A 21,156-nucleotide genomic window follows, 5' to 3' on the forward strand; every position below is an offset into this window, starting at 1 on the left:
GATTCAGCACTATCCAGGGTTTCAAGCAGCCACTGGGGGTCTTGGAACATATCCCCTGTGGATAAGTGGGGGACTACTGTATAAGTCATGTGGTTTAACTGTATTCTCATTTTTAATATTAGTTATTTTGTTTAATTATTGTTTTTTTATTATGTTATGTTAGTCACCATATAGTATGTCATTAGTTTTTTGATGTAGTGTTCTAATTATTCTCAATTCATTTCTATTTTTCCATTTTTTGCTTTTCTTTTTTATTTAAAATCAATTAGTTAACATAGAATGTATTATTAGTTTCAAAGGTAGAATTCATTGATTTATCAGTTGCATAAAACACCCATTGCTCATTACATCAAGTACCCTCCTTAATGCTCATCCCCCAGTTACCCTTACCTCTCCCTCCTACCCTCCAACAACCCTCAGTTTGTTTCCTAGAGTTAAGAGTCTCTTATGGTTTGTCTCCTTCTTTGATTTCATCCCATTTTATTTTTCTTTCCCTTTCCCTGTGTTCATCTGTTTTGTTTCTTAAATTCCACAAATGAGTGAAATCATATGATATTTGTCTTTCTCTAGCTTATTTTGCTTAGCATAATACCCTCGAGTTCCATCCACATCATTGCAAATAACAAGAATTCATTATTTTTGATGGCTCAGTTATATTCCATTATATATATATATATATATCACATCTTCTTATCCATTCATCTGTTGATGGGTATCTGGCAGAAATTTCCATTTTTTAAATATGTTAAAAACATGTCTCATTCTAGTACTGCTTTAACTAAAGAAAAATTACTTTGCTCCCTGCAAGATGTTCATTAATTATAAAGAGAAAAATAGTAACTTTATAATAAAGAAAACTGGCAGAAATCTTCTTAATCAAATGCTCAAAGTTAACATAATGAGTAAGGGGAAAAAAAAATCAGTATCTTGTGCCTCCTGACATGTGTACTGAGAAAAACAATATCACTTCCATGAGAATCTTGCCAAAAAATGTATAACTTGAATCTAGTCATGAGGAAACATTAGATAGACCCAAATTAAAGGACATTCTACAAAGTGGCTGCCCTGTATTCTTTAAAAATGTCAAACTCAGAGCACCTGGTTGGCTCAGTCCGTTGAGCGACCAACTCTTGATTTTGACTCAGGTCATGATTTCATGGTCATGAGATCAAGCCCTGCGTCAATCTCTACACTCAGCGGAGATATTGCATGAGAATCTCCCTACCCACCCAGCTCTTTCTCTCTCAAATAAATAAATCTTTAAAAAAAGTCAAAGTTATAAAAGAAAGAAACTGTTCAGACTAAGAAGACAAGCCAACTAAACACAACACATGAGTGGGATCTTCTTTTTCTGTAAAGAACGTGATGAGAATAATTTGTGAAATTTGAAAAGGGTCTATACTATTAAATCATCTTTAATTTCCTAATTTTGATAGGTATATTGTATTTATATATAATAATATCCTTATTTTGGGGAAATATATATATATTTACTATATGTTTATATACATTTAACTTTTTATATATGTATTTACTATTGTATGTGCGTTAGAGAGGGTGGGGGGCAGATAGGAGAGAGAAAGGGAAAGCAAATGTGGCTATGTAAAATGTTAACAGTTGAGGAATTTGGGTGAAGGGTATATGGGAATTTTTGGTACTCTTCTCACAACGTTTCTGTAAGTCTGAAATTATGTCCAAAAAAGTTTAAAAATTCCTTTTCATTGAATTAACAGGTGGTTAGGTATTTACCATGCAGAGTATCAGATTGGATTGCAGTAGTTACTAAAATACAGAATATACAGTCCCTGCCTGTAAGTAACTGAAAGCTAGGCAAGTTTTTTTCCTACAGACAAAAGACTATCTGACTGTAGTAGAAATGTCACAGTCTAAAAAGAAAGTACCTTTTATATTTATCAGAGGAGGTCTTTATTATGCCTCCTCTGGTAGGGGAAATGAAGCATTACATTAAGTATGTCAGAATATCTACAGTTCTTTTCTTATGATGTTTTTCATTGTGGAGAAAATTGCCTGTCTCTCTCATATTTGACTCTTCATCTTGTTCAGGAGTTATTGGCATTGAACCCAGCGGTTTATTTGCCTCTTCCCATCTTAGGTGTTCTGGGGCTCTCAGTACCACTCTTTGTAATAAAGGCTTTTACGAGAATCGTTTTTTACGTTACCAGGTATTTGTGTAAAACCCTAGAGCAGACATGAAAACTTGCCGCTTGCACTCACTGTTGATCTTTGAATGACTTTTAATTTGGGGGAGATTTATTTCTATATTTTCTTTCACTTACATGTCCCCTTTAATGCCCATTTTGAAGAGGAAACACAAAGCATTGTTTTCTCTACATCATTTCCCCCTGTTGGGTTGGCCATCACCAATTCCAACAATTCCGAACTCAGAAGACCCAAGAAACACCAAAGGCTGCAACCACACACCAGAATTTCTCTCTGTAGAATACATTTTGTGACTATTTACCCAGGAAAGGGCTGTTTCTTTTCCTGTGTTTCCTGTGCTTCAGGAGGGAGTATTATTGATGGTCTGGGGGAAACAGGGAATTTAGATTCCATTTTTTTCCCCTGGATCTTTGCTATAGTCTGAACATTGGAGTCCCCTCAAATTCCTACATTGAGAACCTAATGCTTGTGGTTGAGAGTAACTTTGTAGGGCCTTTGGGAGGTGATTGGGTCGTGAAGGTGGAGCCCTTATGAATGGGATTAGTGCCCTTGTCAAAGAGGCCCCATGGAGCTAGCTTGTCCCTTCCACCATACAAAGATAAAGTAAGAAGTCTGTAACCAGGGAAGGAATCAGACTAGGTAGTTATTAAACAGCATATATTTATTTTCACAGTTCTGGAAATAAATATATGCTGTTTAATGACTACCTAGTCTGGTATTGTGTTAGAGCAGCTTGAATGGACTAAAACAATCTGACAGTGACCAACAATACTTTCCCTCACCCCTAGAAGTACAGAATGACATCATTTCTGCCTGACTGACTACTTGAAATTATATTGATGTTTTGGGGGGGATGGGTGGGGAGAAGTTTCTTGTGTGCCAAGTACACAAGAACAACTACAAAAAAAGTTAAAAGTGTCCTAGTAAAAACGAAATTAAATTCTAAGTGTGTCTTTTGTTAGCCTTTCAGTAAATAACATGACCACTCCCTTACATCAGCTTTAGGAATAACTGTGCTGCCTCAGAGTGGTGTCTGTTTGTATTAGCTGAGAGACTTCTGGTGCTGTTATCAGACCAGTGATCAGAGGATAAGCTGTATCCCACACCATTTAGCAATAAAAAAAATCCTATTTCGAGGTAGAGAAGGAAGAGATCAGGGCAGCAAATTCATGAATGCTTCCTATTGGGGGAAATATTTAGGCAAAGTAGTGCATCTTAATTATATTGATGATATATGACTTCTAGAATTGCTAGCTCGATATTCACCTGCATTTGGCAGAACCGTGTAAGTAGTCTCCATTCCAGCATGAATGTGGTCAGTCACATGACAGTGGAGTAACCAGATTCCAGGTGTCCTTGGAAACATTTCTAGAGTTTGGTATGTCCCAGGGAAAACGTCAAAGACATCAGAAGTATAAATGCCCCTGTGCTTAATTAGAAAAATGACAAATATTATATAATGTTTATTGTATGTGAGAGTTCATTCAAATAATTTTTCATTGGCCAGCTCAGGGATATTCGAAAAGTGGGTGAATATGTTAAAAAGAGAGAGAGAAAGAGGGAGAGAGACCCTGCACATTTGTATGTCCATAGGAACAGTGAGGTATGTTGTCTTGGTACTGCTGAGTGCCTGGCAGGATGGGCCACAAAGTGCGTGTGAAGGGAAGATGTGAGGAGAGTGCACTCACCCATTTGGATCATGTGGCACCTCTTACACTTCAACTTCAGTTTGCCTTTTATCGTTGCACTTGAGTTACACAACAGAATTTAGCTGTGCCTCATTTCAGTCCTAATCTTACTTTTGCTGAACCTTATCTAGATGAGCTGGTCTGTGAAGCTTTATGGCAAGGAGGGTAATGCTGGGAGCAGGAAAGGAGGCCCAGGGAGAAACCAGAACCTGAGACAGTTCAGGTAGAGGCTAGACTAGACACAGAATACTTGTGGGGAGGGGGGTGGTATTTCTGCAAGGACAGAATTGAAAGTCCCCTAAGAATATAACATCTGTGTAAACCAAGATACAGAGAGCAAAATGGCCTTTTCTGCATTGTGGTAGTTTCTGAATTTTTTTTTTTAATTTTTTTTTTTAAGATTTTATTTATTTATTTGACAGAGAGATCACAAGTAGACGGAGAGGCAGGCAGAGAGAGAGAGAGAGAGAGGGAAGCAGGCTCCCTGCCGAGCAGAGAGCCCGATGCGGGACTCGATCCCAGGACCCCGAGATCATGACCTGAGCCAAAGGCAGCGGCTTAACCCACTGAGCCACCCAGGCACCCTAGTTTCTGAATTTTTTACATTAACTCAAAGGTAAGAAAGAGAGCTTTTGACTCCTGCTGAAATCAGCATTGGCTGAGAAGCAGAAGTAGCCTCGAGATCTTGGGACCGATCAGTTGCCTCACACCAAAATGATAAACTTGTTCACTTTAGGCCATTTCAGGATTCAGAAGTTAGAACAGGTAAAACTTATAATAAAGTCTTGGCTTTACCCTCTGATCCATCATATGGACATTCCCACCCTCTCTACTAATGAGTCTATTCACATGCCTCGCCCAGCAAATATGTGAGCAGAACTCCATAAAAACCCACTAAAAATCCAATGAAGAGCCCAGTGTGTAACAAAGTTTGGTGACAACAATTGAAATTGCTGCATGGCACACTCTTTGGAAATAATTTAGTAGTCTCTTGAAATTTTTTTTTCATAAGTCTCTCTAAGGAAATATTTTCTTCATTTGTGTTAAAACACTTTCCAATAGGGCAAGAATAATGACAGTGGATCACTCTTACCTGATACCCAAAACTGTGGCCATGAAAGTGTACTGAATGCAAGTCTATTTCATTGCCCATCCCCATCAGGTACCAGTTGACTTCATCTCCCACGTGCATCGTGAGGCCTTGCAGGTTCCCAAACATTCTTCCATTAATAGCTGGGGAAATCACATGATTTTTTAAAATTATTTTTCATGATATTTTAAATCAGTAGCTGTTTCACTGACAATATGATTACTAGGTTAATGTATGGGACCTTTTTGAGGTAATAGAAGTTATTTCACTACAGACGGGGAAATGAATACTTTCAGGTCAATAAAGTTGCGCTTCTTTTCTAGTCATTTAGCACCAAAATCCATAATCCTAAGTGTGAATTTAAAAGGGATTGAGACTTGGGAACAGGGAGAGAAGTTAATAGGCGGCTTTTGCTTTGAACAGAATTCTAACTCACATACAGAGTAAGGCAGAACTGGTTTATTATAAAATGAATAGTCTCCAAACTAATTTCATTTGAAGGAAGAAAAGGGGGAATTTAGGGTTAAAATAATGTCTCATACCATGCATTTTATTGCTTTCTATGAATTCCTCATCATCTTTGTTTACTTTCTCGGGGTGTTCAGAGTATGTTTTGATGTTGTCATCTATGTACCAGGATTCATTTTCATCAAAAACAAAAAACAGAAGGGAAAATTCCAGTTTTCTTATGGGATTGAATACTTTCATGTAATATCTCCGGCAAACAATCAGTGGGCCAATTAATCCACTATAAAGATCCTGAAAACAAGCAAAAACATCAGTGATCCTTGTGATAAAGTCAGCATTTCAGACAACTGGGACCTTGGGAATTTTAGAAGGACTGATTTAAGTCACAGACTTTGCCTAATGTGGTGCTGTCAGGTCAGTCACCTCCACTTGTAGATAAGTTGGACTAATGGTGAATGGTAGGTAGGTTGAATGGGTTATGCTGAAGTAACAGAAGTATGTGCAGAAGCCAAATATTAGCTCAGCTAATGAACAGCAATGTGAAAGAACCCCATGGATGGTGTTGGATTGCCTATTCCATAAATTGAGCGCTATACCTCAATTCATCTCTCAAAATCCAGAGATGAATCAAACAAAGCCTGTGCCCTCCAGGAACTTAGTCTAGTAGCGAAAACAGAGGATGGAAGAAATGAATCACTTGTGGCGATGGAGGTTCATAAAGTGCAAATGGACACAGAGGAGGAAGACAACAATTGACAAATCTATGAGACGTTTGGTTTGGGGGTGTCAGTAATGGCCGATTAGGTCTGGAAGGCCTTCAAGCTCTATCATGTTCAGCAACTTTAGATTTTATCTTGTGGGTCATAGGGAGCCATTGAAAAATTGAACATGGCATGGCAACATATTTGCATTTTAGACCAGTCGTCCTGGTGGTGAGTGAAGGAAGGATTGAAGGAGGAAGAGACTGGATCCTGGGGGCCATTGCAGTAGTTAGGCAAATTACAATGTCCCGATCTGTGGAGATAGAGAGAAGGAATAGACTGAATTATATGTAGGTGGGTAGACTGCCTATGTGAGCCAAGGGGAAGAACTAGATACTTCATACCCAGGGTTCCAGCTTGAACAAATGAGTAGATTTGGAACTTGTGGTATTGCTATATGAAAGACAAGAGGGGAGATGGATCTCAATTCCATGTTAGAGTGGCTGGTTTCCAGTGCTGGTGGGACATGCTTGTGGAGATGTTCAGTAGGCTGATACATAGCTAGGTCTAGAGTTTAGGAGAGAGGTTTGGACTCGAGATTTAATTCTACAAATGAATCTATGAACAAGTTTTGATTTGCAGTTGTTGAGTGTTTTGTTGGCTTTGAAATATTCAATCAAATAGCTTTAGTTGTGCTAGATTGACTACTGAGATCAACACTTCTATTATCGTTAATAGAGCTCTGAAATCATGTACCTCAGTTCTTTGGGTTTAATGTATTTTTATGTCAAAAAGGAAATAAAATAACTGCATTAATATTTAATTCTGTGTTACCCACAATCAGAAGTCATAGGATTAACACAGTTACAACTTTATCCTTAAAAAGAAACAAACCAAAAAAATGAAACCAAAGTGAATTGTAGGAAAGCTTCCTTTCCTGGGATTTTAAGATCAAATTGGATCACAAGAAAACTCTAATTTCATCTTCCTTCAACTGTGTGTCTAATTTGGGGGTTTTCACAAAACACAAATGATTTAAAGTTTACCTTAACTTGATCCACAGTTGAATAGTAAGCCCACGGAATACAAGCAGAATCCTTTATTCCAGCTCCAGATCTTTCTGGGATCTTCCATATGTAAGTGCGAATTTCACCTGAATTGATCAAGTGTTAATGTATCTGATTATATTTGGTATATATTTGGTATATAAATATATGCTGAGTCTTAATAACTAGTGACCTAGAAACTGGAAATGTCAAGGTAATTAGTGTTAAAAAGCAGTAGAGCTCTAAATTGTTTTTAGGAATTTAGTCTTAAGACAAACTCTAAGACATACTTTTAGATCTTCTTTGTCAGTCAGGGATTAACTAGCCATATACACACACACATATAATACCACCAAGCCAGAACCTGGCAATACCAATATCACAATTTGAAGGAACTTTAGAACAGATCTTTTTTTAGCTTTAAGTCTGTTCCTGTAAAACACTCTTCAACCATCAAGTGATTTCCCCCAGTGCAACACCTTCCCCCAGCCTCCTCTGTGTTTGTACCTGCATGCCTTTTGTCATTCCCTAGGTTTCACTTTGGCCTTCCTTTTCTCCTTTTTCACCATTATCCCTAATGATTCCACAATTCCTGGTGCAGAGCCATTAGCTCATGGGATCTTATGGGTCACTGACTTGTCCCACTCTGTCATACCATACACAGCTCTGTCACATACGGGACACTACCACACCCTAGACCTTGACACTTTGAAGATAGCCAGTTGCTCTACCCTCCTAACTTGCCAAGGCCTTGACCTTCTTCCCTGTGCTCTGGGCTCTTCTCCAGGCTGATCTCTGTTTCCCGTTACCTCAGGGGTTCCTATCCAGCTCCATCTTACCCACCCCTGCATCATCACCTTTTTTCTAAGCAAAACCTTTCACTGAGAATATAGAGCACAGATTCACCACCTGAACTTATCATCTTTTCATCTGCACTCTTAAAATCCCTTCAGCCAAAAAATGATGTTTCCTTTTCTTCTCCATTCTCCAACCTGCTCTGCTACCCATGGTGGTTGCCCAAAAGCCTGGCGCTGTCCTTGACTCTCCTTCCCTAATGCTCCCTAATGCTTCATTTTTCAGCAGGGGCTGTTAGCTCCACCTTTAAAATACAACCAGAATATGACAACTTACTACCTCAGCTGCTTCCACCCTGGTCCAAGTCTCATTTTTTTAAAACTCATATTATTGCTGTAGTCCTCTAACTGATCCTTGATTCTGGTCTTGTCTTCCGAAGTCACTTAACCCACATGTCAGCCAGAAGAGGACTTCACAGAGTATTCATCAGATCATCACTCTCCAGCTCAAGCCCTCACATGGTTACTAGTATAAAATCTGAGGTTCTGACTACGACCTCTAAGGTTCCCTTTCCTCCTCCTGCATCCAGCCCCCTGCCCTCCCTGGATCTCATCTCACATTCTGTCTCCTGTTTGCTCTGCTCTGGCCTCTAGCCTCCTTGCTCTTCCCATCTCAGGGCCTGGAATGCTCTTCCCCCATAACTCCCTGTAGCTCATGACTTACCATTTAGGTGTCTTCACCAGTGGCGCCTCCTCAAAGAAGCCCTCCTGATCACCCTACTTAAAACAGTGCTCTTGTTACTTCCTCTCTCTCATTCACTTTAATCTTTTCCATAGCATCTTTTATACATTGATACTATGTATATTTATCTCTTTTGAAAGAATATAAGAGTCACAAGGACAGGGCTTTTTATTTCTAATCCCTGAATTCACACAACCAACTTTATAGTGTAATTTATTTTTTCTCACCCATTTTTTTCTCACTTGCCAAATTTGGGAACTGCTAAATTACTAAGAAATAGCCCTTTCCTAGAAGCCAACTTTACAACTGAAGGAAGAAAAATATAGTTTTTAATTAAAAGAAGTGTATTTAACCTCTTCCAGCTTTTGCACTGTGTTAACTGAAGTTATTGCGTTTCCAGTACATGCCAGATATTGGGCTAGAATTGGGGAGTTTAAAATTCCATTGGGGTGGTCTCTGCCCTTAGGACCGTGCCTTCAGCTACCGGCATGGAAGCATTCAACCACACACAGTATGCAGTAAATGCTGTGTGGGTGTGGAGAGATCATCTCTGCTCATTCCACCTTGAGTATTTGCAGATACAGTACTCACATATGTTTTCCTTACTGTTCTGTGCATCCCTCTCTCGTTCTCTCCCTCTCTCTCTTTCTCCCTTCCCTTCCTTTCCCTTTCCTGTATGTGCATGGAGGTGTACACACAGATACACCCCCCTGCATGCCCTCTTTTTAAAAAAAATTTTTAAATTTTTTAAAGATATTACTTATTTGAGACAGAGACGGGGAGAAAGAGGGAGAGCACAAGCTGGGGAGCGGGGATGCCAGAGGGAGAGGGAGAAGCAGACTCTCCATTGAGCAGGGAACTCGACAGAGGGGCCGATCCCAGGACCCTGAGATCATCACCTGAGCTGAAGGCATACTCAACCAACTGAGCCACCCAGGCGCCCCCCTGAATGCCGTCTTAACCACCTCTTTCTTCACTTCCTTAAGACACTCATTTGGAAGGAATACCTCTCTGATAACAGTCATTTGTGGGAAGCCTGTAAAGTCTATTAAAATGCCACCCCCCACTCCTCCCCGCCCCCGCCATGAGTACCTGGTAAAGTTGGAGTAACTGTAGAACTCTCTGTTTTCACCCCATGGGCATGTATTGAGTAGGGCCTTGTGGCCATGTTTTTAAAGATAATTTTAACTATGTCTCCAACATCTGCATGAAGTTGTGGACCTGCAAGAGCAAAAAAGAAGAGTGGCTTATATACCTATCAGATAAGAAGTTCTAACTCAGTAATAGAAGCAAAGATCAGGTAACTTTCTTAGTATGAAGGCAGGAGTCATACTAAATTGCCAAATTGCTTCATACTAAACTACTCTTGGATTTACACCTGGTCTCAGAGGATTCAGAATAAAAACACTAGAAATGGTTGCCTCCAGAAATGGAAACCGGGGGTGCATTTCTCATCAAGAGTCCTACAGGATGTTTTGGCCTGAAAGTCCCTTGTAGGGCAATGGCCTAATCCTGCTGAGTCAGCTATGACCCTACTCTGACCAAGAGTCATTGGGCAGCACTTGCTTTCATTTCTCTGCATTTGGACTTCCAGACCTTCCTGAGTGTGAATTTGTGGCAGTACAGCATTTGGAAGGGTGGGTGGCACCACCCCTCCCATTTCTACCTTCTTCTGTAGCCAATCTTAACTAGTCTGCTGCTAAGAATTTCCACAACCCAGTAACAGTGCCATTCTCCCTTGGGTGTCTTATTTCAGGGGCTGAGGAGAACACGCCTCACGGTATCCTGTTAGTATGGAAATATGGTGGGGTTGGGAGTGATGCCCCCTGCACTTGATGATTTTCCAGAAAATTCCCAAGACAACTGTTGGTCAAGTTCTTAGACATTCTCTCTTAAAAGGATTCCTGAAAAATCAAAAGCAACTTTTTCCATGCCTTGTGTATGGTAACAATGTTTTCTTTCTTTATTTCCTTGTCTATGTGTACATTTTTTTTCTCTTGGAGTTAACTACTAGTTGGCAATTAAAAAAAAAACTAATAACTATGATTTGGGAGCTGGAAGAGAGGTGGAATAACAGAATCTGATGAAGATTTTCATTAGAAAATAATTTCTAGGAATTTCACCAAAATTCACAGGCATCAATTTGATGAACACCAGATACATATAATTTCACTAGCATATGGGATAATACATTGTTTTTGAGGAAAATAAGCAATATTTTTGAAATATTTTTAGAAAACACAGGCTTCTCATTTTTATTACGGAACTTTTATTTTTATTTCAATACCTTAGACTGTGAACTGGGAAATTAAACCCTTGGACGCATAGCTACCCCACACCCGATGATTAGAGTACCTAGAATTCCCAGATGTTCTTCTTCAGCATTTCTCTTCATGGGAACTCTGAACGTGCTGTCGGTGTATTGCCGATACACAACTTTCTTGTATTTGGAGCCTATGTAGAATTCTTCCTTATCTAAAAATGCATTTGAAACACTTCAAAAAAACAATACACACACGAAGGTTAGTAACTGTCTTAATGAAAGTGGAAACCGAGTTAAAAAATTTGACTAAAAACACAGTTTTCATTTAAGTAATTATGCAAATTTTTAATAGCATTCCCCTATTCCAGCAAGAAAGAGTAAGACTTTGAAACTAGATAGGCATGGTAGAAAGTGCTCCTTGCTGGGAGGAGAGCCACCCAAGACCTGTGCTGACTCTTCCACTAGCTAAAATGACCTCCAGCTAGTCATTGCCTGGTTGACCCTCAGGTTCCTCACCCCCAAAATGAGGTATGAGATGAGATGATCTTTAAAATTTCTCTCTAGCCCTAAAATTCTGAGCCCAGATTTCATCTGTGAAGGGTTCTCTGGTTCCTGCAGTATTTCTGGTTTATAAGAGCTGAAATGGCCCAGTGTTTTCAACCACTCCTTTTATCTTAAGTTTGCAATGACTCCTCATGGCCCCTGTAGACTTTTTCTTCTTAAAGATTTTTATTTATTTATTTTAGCAAGAGAGACAGAGGGAGATTGCAAGCAGGGAAAGGGACAGGGGAAGAGGGGGAGACAGAATCCCAAACAGACTGCCCACCGAGCACAGAGCTTGAAGTAGGGCTTGATCCCAGGATGCTGAGATCATGACCTGAGCCAAAATCAAGAGTCGGTTGCTCAACTAACTGAGCCACCCTGAAGCCCCAACTCTTGCAGCCTTCTGACTATTTTACTCTTGTCACTTGAAATAACCTTTCACTACTTTATACTGCAAACATACTCCCCATTAGTCAGTCAAACTAACCAGCTAACATTTGCTTAGCTATAGGTTACCAGAGATGTTGGGCACCCCAGATCTGAACACATGTCTGATCTCTCAAATCATATCCGTGAAAGCTTAGTGCATCATGTGTGAGAGGATGGAGGGAAGAGTGGTTGGAAAAGTCTTCACGAAGTGTCTGGTGATACTGCTCAACGTGCAGTTTCCAAAGCTCCAATGATCCTTTACTTACACTTATTCACAATGAAGTTATTTTTTACATTTCTATAATGTTCATGTTGTTGGTGGTTTTAAAGCGTATTTTCCTATGACTTCTTAGAGGACATAGACCATGTCTACTATACCGCCCTCAAGAATTTAAAATATTCTTCACACATAATAGTTTTAAGAATGTAAAAGAACAGATTACTGAACCGATAAGGAACTCTCTGAAGGAAAAATAAGAAAAGCAGCAAACGGCTGATAAGGAAATAATATTTAAGGTTTGAATTTAGGCATTGATTTTTGTTTAAGTTTGACAGTCAATAGCAAGATAAGGACACGTGAGCATAAGAAGACAATCCAACAGAAAAGAAAGAAAGAGCGACTACAAAGAATCAAATGAGATAGATGGAAATTTTCCTGTGAGAAAAATGCCAGAACAGAAATTAATGAGGAAAGGTTCCTGGGAGGCATTCTGCTATGGTTCTGTTGTTACAGTTTAATGCAACTGTTCGTGTTCCTAAAATTTAGCATAATTCTTAATTCTCCGAAAGAGAAAACTAAAAAAAAATTGGGAATCCGAGTCTGGAGATTTACTTTTGTTCTTGTAAGTGATGCAGCTCCCGTTCCCATTCCCTGCTTGGGGAATAATCCCATTCCACCTCTACTGCTGCGATGTAGTAGGTCCTGTGCGACAGGTAGAAGCTTGGATCGTCAGACTGTCCCCTGCATTTGTTCACAGTGTATTTCTGCTTCATGCCTCCTGTGTAGTGATCAGTTGTTAGGCATTCAACATCAAAAGTCCCTGGAATGGTAAATAAGAAAGCGTGTCACTCCTTTGCTCAGCACCTTCTATGGCTCTTCAGCTCACTCAGGATCAACACGTGGCTCAGGTAGATGATCACCTCAGCTACCATTCAACTCTATTCCAGTCACAGAGGCTTCTTTGCTGTTCTTAGAACAGGTTAAGTGTGTGCCTGCCTCAGGGCCTTTGCCCTTGCTGTTTCCTCTTCCTGGATGATCACATCAGCTACCACTCATTCTGTCCCAGTCACAGAAGCTTCTTTGCTGTTCTTAGAATAGGTCAAGTGTGTGCCTGCCTCAGGGCCTCTGCCCTTGCTGTTTCCTCTGCCTGGAATACTCCTCCCCAAAATATCCACATAGCTTATGTCCTCACTTTATTCAAGCTTCTCGTTAATTGTCATCATCTCAAAGAATTGTTACCCACCTTCCCCCATCAGTCACAAGCCACTTTTTCTGCCTTATTTTTCTTGATAACATTTATAACCACTTGATTTTATATATATATATGTATATATATATATTTATATACATTTATATATAAAAATATACCTGCTTCTTGTCTGTCTCCCTGCATTAGAATTTCCACTTCACAAGAAAAGGCACTTTATGGCTTTTGTTGACTGTTGTATTTACACTTGTCTAATGAATGAAGGAAGAGGTGACACTGGACTTGTCTTACGTTGTAGTGGTATATGGTGAACCAGATAAAGCCCGAAGCAAGTTAGTGTGTTTTACATTTCGGTTAAAGTTCTTTCTTTCTTGTTTCAGTTTGTCTTACTTGTTCAGAACCAGGCCAAGGGTATCTCTGAGGCTGCACGGCTATCATTCTAGCATGGGACACTCAAACACAAACAGCCAACAAGCCAACAATACATGAAGGCTACAGAGAGATTACCAAAAAGTCTAACTGCAGAGCTGTTAGAGAAGTCATTCCCTTTCTAGTCTGATTTGCCAGCTATCGTTAAAAGGAACATAACAAGAAAACATCCCGAGGACTCTATAACATGGAAATGGGAAAAACCACAGTCTGCTCTTCACTTGTCACTCCCTCCCTTCCCCTCAGCAGCAGGAAACAGACCTATCTGCCACACGCTTAGCTAACAGTGGCCCAGACATGCTCTTCAAGGGAGGGAAGGGCACACACTTGGGGGCTTGGGGAAGGGATGAGTTGATCACCCAACCCAGCTTTTTAAGCCAAAATGACATGAATCCATTTAGCGGAGACTTGTCTTGGCTTTAAAGAAATGTACCTTCAGTATCGGGCTGCATGAGGAGTGTAACACTTGTTTGAGGGAAGAGGTTTGCTGTGTCTCTTCTTTCTCCTTTTGACAGATAAGTGTTTCCTGTGAAGTAAATCCCGTGTACATCAGCCTCATTTCCAGCACTGAATAAGTACCACATGACTGAATCTCCTTGGCACATGTTGAGACCAGGCTGATTCCCATACATGAAGCCATTCATGGCTGTAAAAGTCGGGAAATAATATTTTGAAAGTGATTTATCGTATGTCCTCCTACGTGACAACCTCCCAGATTTTCCAGAACCAACTTTGTTGATCTCATTTTTGAAAGACCCATTCATGCTGCCCCAACCCATTATGCATCAAGAGTGTCTCTGCAACCCCTTGCTGTACCCAGCACCCTCAGAACATCCCTGGCTAGAAGGAAAAGAGCTGAAGGCAGAGTTCTTGAAGTTCTGCAATGTTCTTCCCAGCTAACCATTTCTTAGTTCTCTCAAGAGTTGGATTTGTGAGGACCCAAATGAATGAATAATAACAGCTATTCCTGGGCACTGCAGACTGGGAATGTGTTTGTTGCTCTGGATGGAAAATTGTCTGATTCATCTTGAATAACAGGGAAGAGTGAATGCAGGAAGTTTTCTTTCACTGCTCTTACTAGTAGGTAATAATCTTGACTTCTCCAAAATGTAAATATGCGAACTCAAAAAAAATATTATCATGATTGTGACCAGTATTGATTCAGTTAAAAAAGCAACATGAGTTTTTAACACAACTTTACATTTGTTTCTTCTTGCTATGGTGATTTTCACATGTAGTCCATTAGCAGTGTGGGCCTTCTGAACAATTAGTTCACTGTCTCTAAACCTCTAGAATTATTCTGGGAACGAAAAAGAAAATCTGATGCTAGGTTTCAATTAAATAAGAATTTCTGGAGGTTGCCCTGAGCATTTAAAAAACAATTTTAACAGTTCTAATAAAACTCCTAGGGGAATTCTAATTTGTAGTCAAGGGTGAGATTCATTAAAGTTCATCGACAATAAAGGCCACATCTTTCTTTCTTTTGAATGATAAAATGAGGCTGTCGCTATTAAACCACAGATGAGAAAAGCATCTAATCCAGTAGTTCTCAAATTTAGGCATATTACAACGATGTAGAAGGTTTTGTTACATAGAGATTGCTGGCCTCACCCATAAAGTTTCTGATCCAATAGGTAGGAGTTGGGGCCCCAGAATTTGCATTTCTAACAAGTCCCTGGGTCATGCTAAAGCTGCTGATCCAGGGACTACATTTTAAGGACCAGGTATCTAACTGATAGATTTTATGTTTTATTATTCTAGATTAAGCAAGATGAAAAATAATTAACTGATACCTTAAATATTAATATTACCCTCAGAGTTGTATTTAATCATTTGTTGAAAATTAATCAATGGGCAAAGTAATTAGCATTTTGGTTTCATTAAAAACGTTACATGGGCCATACTGAAATAACTTAATATTGGCAGGTGATGCATACTCACAGTGCATCTTATTAGATTCCTGAAAATCTTCATCTTCTTTATTCACCAGATGAGGGGCGGTTGTAAACATTCTAATATTCTCGTCCAGGAGTAAACTTTCATTCTCATCAAATACTGTGGGGAACAGGTAGAACTCCTTGTCTACATTTTTCTGTAAATTAAGACAAGAATAATGATGTGAAGATAGGACAAGTGAAGCAGAAAGACTTAACACACAGTACTATTTGGGCACAAATTCACCAAAGGAAGGAAGAAGTTTCCATTCCTTTTTGTAGATGGGGCTCATGAAATAGTCCAGTTGATTGCCAGAGTTTTCATTCCTATCTTTGTAGTAGGGTTTTGATTCAACATGATCTAAGTCTCTCTCTACACCTACACCTTCTGACTCCTTTCCTCACCTTCCTGCCAGCTCTGCCCATACCACTGAACACACCAAAAACAGTGACTAAAATAGGGGGAAAAGGTGCCTGTGCCAAAAATTGGGGAAAGTGTCATCTGCATTCATGAAAACTTGAAGAACTTCTGTAAGGCAGAGCAGGGGAAGCAGATAGAGGGAGAAATAGTCTGTCAAAAAAAAAAAAAAAAAAAAAAAAAAAGCCTCTGACTGAGGAGGACCAGGAATCCACACCATCTCTAGTCATGTGAACAAACATTCTCACTTTCTCTCTCACTGTCCCTAGTGAAACATAATCGAGCAGAAGTGCTATTTGGTCTATGGAATATGTCAGTAGTTCAGAAGAAGGCAATCAGTCCAAGAAATCAAAACATATGAGCCCCTGAAAACTAGATACTCCCTCAAAGAAAAGTTTAGAGATTATTGCACATCTTTTTTCTGAGATAATTTTTTTCAGATGAAAAATACGATTATCAAATTTTTAAAAACCAACTAAAGCAGAGACCTGAAGGTTAGATCTTATAGAAAACTGAATCCCTGATGGGGATAAATTTTTAAAAAATGTTTTATTTATTTGAAAGACAGAGAGAGCTGAGGGAAAAGTGGAGGGAGAGAAAGTCTCAAGCAGACTCTGCACTGAACATGAAGCCTGATGTAGGACCTGATCCCATGACCCTGAGATTATGACCTGAGCTGAAACCAAGAAACTGACAACTAACTGACTGCACCATCCTGGTGCCCCTATGATGGGTATAATTTTAAGAAAGCTCCCATAATGGGGCACCTGGGTGGCTCAGTGGGTTAAAGCCTCTGCCTTCGGCTCAGGTCATGATCCCAGGGTCCTGGGATCGAGCCCCGCATCGGGCTCTCTGCTCAGCGGAGAGCCTGCTTCCTCCTCTCTCTCTCTGTCTGCCTCTCCGCTTACTTGTGATCTCTCTCTCTCTGTTAAATAAATAAAATAAAATCTTTAAAAAAAAAAAAAGAAAGCTCCCATAAATCAGAAGAAAAGATTGAAAGATGAAAAATACATACATAGTAATGATTTCAGAAAGAGAGACATTTTAAAAGAGGGAAAAGCAATGATAATAAATAATAGTGGAAATGTTTACCACCAGAAACAGAAAATTCAGATTCAAAAGCTTCACTGAAAACAAGGCAAAATTAGTCATAGAGATCTATGCTTAAAAATAGTCTGGCAAAATTTCTGAATTTCAGACATAAACAAATTTCTACAATAAGTGATTTTAAAAATGTTATCACAAACATTGAACTTCTCTAGTACAATAAATGTCAGAAGAAGATGGAGTAGCATTTATGTTTTTGAAGGGAAAAATTATGATACAGAAATTCTATGCCTAGCAAAGAACAACAAAAATACATTCTCATATGTGTAGGGATTGTAATAGAGGACTGAATGTAGATTTACTTGTATTCTGATCTATAGAGAAAACTTCAGTGAAATGTGTATAGGCCATATTTTCCAATCATAATGTAACAAAACTAAAAAATACTAATAAAGGGAAAAAAGTTAATAAAATTAAAAAATCACATTTGATCCTAATAACTCTTAGAGAGGAAGCAAACATGAATTACTAAATATTTAGTAAGCAATGTCCATGACAACAAGGCATAATGCATGGGATACACCAAACATATAAACTGAGAGTCTGAAATACTTTTATTTTTTAAATTTTTTTAGAGAGAGAGCACAACACACATGTGTGCACAGGGTGGGAAAGGGAGGGGCAGTAGGAGAGAGAGAAAATCTTTTTTTAAAAATATTTTATTTATTTATTTGACAGAGAGAGAGAGAGAGAACGAGAGAGGGAATACAAACAAGGGGAGTGGAAGAGGGAGAAGCAGGCTTCCCACTGAGTAGGGAGCCCAATGGGGGGCTTAATCCCAGGACCCCGGGATCATGACCGGAGCCAAAGAAAGATGCTTAACGACTGAGCTACCCAGGTTCCCCACAGAGAAAGAATCTTAAGCAGGCTGCTCTCCCAGTGTGGAGCCTGACTCAGGACTCGATCTCATGACCCTGGTATCATGATCTGAGCTGAAATCAAGAGTTGACGCTTAGCCAACTGAGCCACCCAGGCACCCCTGAAATACTTTTTATTTAAAGTAAAACCAAATAAAAATAAATATTTGTAAATATCTGAAAATTTTAGAAAAGTAAAATGAAAAAAGGAGAAAAGAATTAATACAGGCAAAAGAGAAACTGTTTAATAAATTAGAGCACAAATTTGAATGGCTAAACCTAAAAATGTATTATTTGAAAAGACCGATGAAATACCCAAATCTCTGGCAAGTTTAATTAAAAAAAAAAAAAAATAAGAGATAACCCAAATAGGGGCGCCTGGGTGGCTCAGTGGGTTAGGCCACTGCCTTCGGCTCAGGTCATGATCTCGGGGTCCTGGGATCGAGCCCTGCATCGGGATCTCTGCTCAGCAGGGAGCCTGCTTTCTCCTCTCTCTGCCTGCCTCTCTGCCTCCTTGTGATTTCTGTCTGTCAAATAAATAAATAAAATCTAAAAAAAAAAAAAAAGAGATAACCCAAATATACCACAATAAAACGGAGAAAAGAATATAACCACATGTATGGGGAAGGAACAAAAGATCATTATGTACAATAAGTGTGATAAGCTGACTTAGAGGAAGGTACCTGAATAGACCAATATCCATAGGTGAAATGAAAATGTGGTTAAAACACGTTATGATAGACAGACAGAAAGAAAGAAACCCTAACTACTTCTTTTTAAAAGTCACACAGTTAAAATAATTTTACAATCTCTTTCAAATATCTAAGGAGCAGATGATTCCTATCTATTTAAACAGTTCCAAAGTATGCAAATCTTCCCAATTTACTTAATTGGGAATTATAAATCTTCTGAATTTATTTAATGAAGATAGTAAAACCATGATTTAATACTTAAAAAAGCACGCACAAAATCTAAAATAATATCGCTTACAGCTTAAATGAGAAATTCTAACTATCAAGTTCAACACAGAAATATATTGAAAAAAAAAATTAAAAAGCCACAGTGCTCATACCACCAGCATTTTTCAATCTAGATCTAGAACAAACAATCCTAAAATCTGTATGGAACCACAAAAGACCCCAAATAGCCAAAGCAACCCTGATCAAGAAAAGCAAAGCTGGAGGCATCACAATTCCAGACTTAGAGCTTTTATTACAAAGCTGTAATCATCAAGACAGTATTGTACTGGCAAAAAAAAAAAAAAAAAAAAAACGAAACAGACACATAGATCAATAGAACAGAATAGAAAACCCGGAAATGTATCCACGACTATACAGTCAAGTAATCTTCAACAAAGCAGGAGAGAATATCCAGTGGATAAAAGACAGTCCCTTCAACAAATGGTATTGGGAAAACTGGAGAGCAACATGTGGAAGAATGAAATTTGGCCACTTTCTTACACCATACACAAAAAAAATAAATTCAAAAATGGATGAAAGACCTAAATGTGAGACAGGAAACCATCAAAATCCTAGAGGAGAATATAGACAACAACCCCTCTGACATTGGCCACAGAAACTTTTTACAAGAAAGACATGTCTCTAAAAGCAAGGGAAACAAAAGCAAACATGAACTTTTGGGACTTCATCAAGATAAAAAGTTTCTGCACAGAGAAGGAAACAATCAACAAAACAGCAACCTAAAGAATGGGAAAAGATATTTGCAAATGACGTATCTGATAAATCTATAAAGAACTTATGAAACTCAACACCCAAAAAACAAATAATCCAGTTAAGAAATGGGCAAAAGACATAAACAGACGTTTTTCCAAAGAAGATATAGAGATGGCTAAGAGACACTTGAAAAGACCCTCAACATCATTCATCACCAGGGAAATACAAACCAAACCACAATGAGATCCCACCTCACAACTGTCAGTATGGCTAAAATCAACAACACAAGAAACAACAGGTGTTGACAAGGATGCGGAGAAAGGGGAACCCTCTTACACTGCTGGTGGTAATACAAACTGGTGCAGTCACTCTGAAAAACAGTATGGAGGTTCCTCAAAAAGTTAAAAATAGAACTACTCTTCTATTCAGCAACTGAACTACTAGATGTTTACCCAAAGGATATAAAAATACAGATTCAAAGGGGTACGTGCACCCCAGTGTTTATAGCAGCATTATCAATGATAGCCAAACTATGGAAAGAGCTCACATGTCCATCAACAGATGGATGGATCAAGAAGAGGTGGCATATATATATATATATATATATATATATATATATGTATATGTATATATGTGTGTGTATATGTGTGTGTGTGTGTGTGTGTGTGTGTGTGTGTGTGTGTATGAATAATACTCAGCCATTAAAAGAATGAAATCTTGCCATTGCAATGATGTGGGTGGAACTAGAGGGTATTATGCTAAGTGAAATGAGTCAGTCAGAGAAAGACAAATGCCATACGACTTCCTCACATGTGGAATTTAAGAAACAAAACATATGAACATATGGGAGGAGCTAAATAGAGAGGGAAAGAAACCATAAGAGACTCTATAGAGCAAACTGAGAGTTGCTGGAGGGAGGTGAGCAGGGGATGAGCTAGAAGGATGATGGATATTAAGGAGGGCACTTGTTACGATGAACACTGAGTGTTGTTAAAAGTGACAAACCACTGAATTCTATTCCTGAAACTAATATTGCCTGTATGTTAACTAGAGTTTAAATGAAAATTTGCAAACAAACCAAAAACCTCACAGTGTCCAAGTAATGTTTTTCCTGAGAAGGACAAGACTGGTTCAACATTAGGAAATCCTTAATGTATTTCATCATGCTTACACTTCAAAGGAAAAAAGATATATAACAATTTTTTAAATAAAAATGTTTTAAATAAAAATTTTTAAATAAAATTACACATTTGGCCCTAGCTATTCCCTTCACTTTCTCCGAGATCTTTGCAAGTCTTCCTCCTTGAAATTTAGATCTCACCTCAAATATTACATCCACCTTATCTAAACTAGAATTTCTGTTCAC

The 21,156-nt window shown here is 38.8% G+C and overlaps 1 protein-coding gene across 3 annotated transcripts in view; it reads right to left on the bottom strand.

The window, feature by feature from the left end:
- The window catches only part of CP (ceruloplasmin), a 59,372-nt gene that overhangs the window by 11,391 nt on the left and 26,825 nt on the right, over positions 1-21,156 (bottom strand). For all 3 annotated transcript variants that reach the window (XM_047727498.1, XM_047727504.1, XM_047727513.1), the window contains exons 10-18: positions 15,743-15,893; positions 14,235-14,447; positions 12,778-12,985; positions 11,066-11,205; positions 9,803-9,931; positions 7,175-7,281; positions 5,502-5,718; positions 4,963-5,102; positions 3,448-3,610 (exon numbers count right to left, since the gene is read on the bottom strand). In XM_047727498.1, the coding sequence (XP_047583454.1) occupies positions 3,448-3,610; positions 4,963-5,102; positions 5,502-5,718; positions 7,175-7,281; positions 9,803-9,931; positions 11,066-11,205; positions 12,778-12,985; positions 14,235-14,447; positions 15,743-15,893 (1,468 nt within the window). The remainder of the gene's footprint in view (positions 1-3,447; positions 3,611-4,962; positions 5,103-5,501; positions 5,719-7,174; positions 7,282-9,802; positions 9,932-11,065; positions 11,206-12,777; positions 12,986-14,234; positions 14,448-15,742; positions 15,894-21,156) is intronic.

This window comes from Lutra lutra, chromosome 1 (genome assembly GCF_902655055.1).
Source record: "Lutra lutra chromosome 1, mLutLut1.2, whole genome shotgun sequence".
Classification (NCBI taxonomy): domain Eukaryota; kingdom Metazoa; phylum Chordata; class Mammalia; order Carnivora; family Mustelidae; genus Lutra; species Lutra lutra.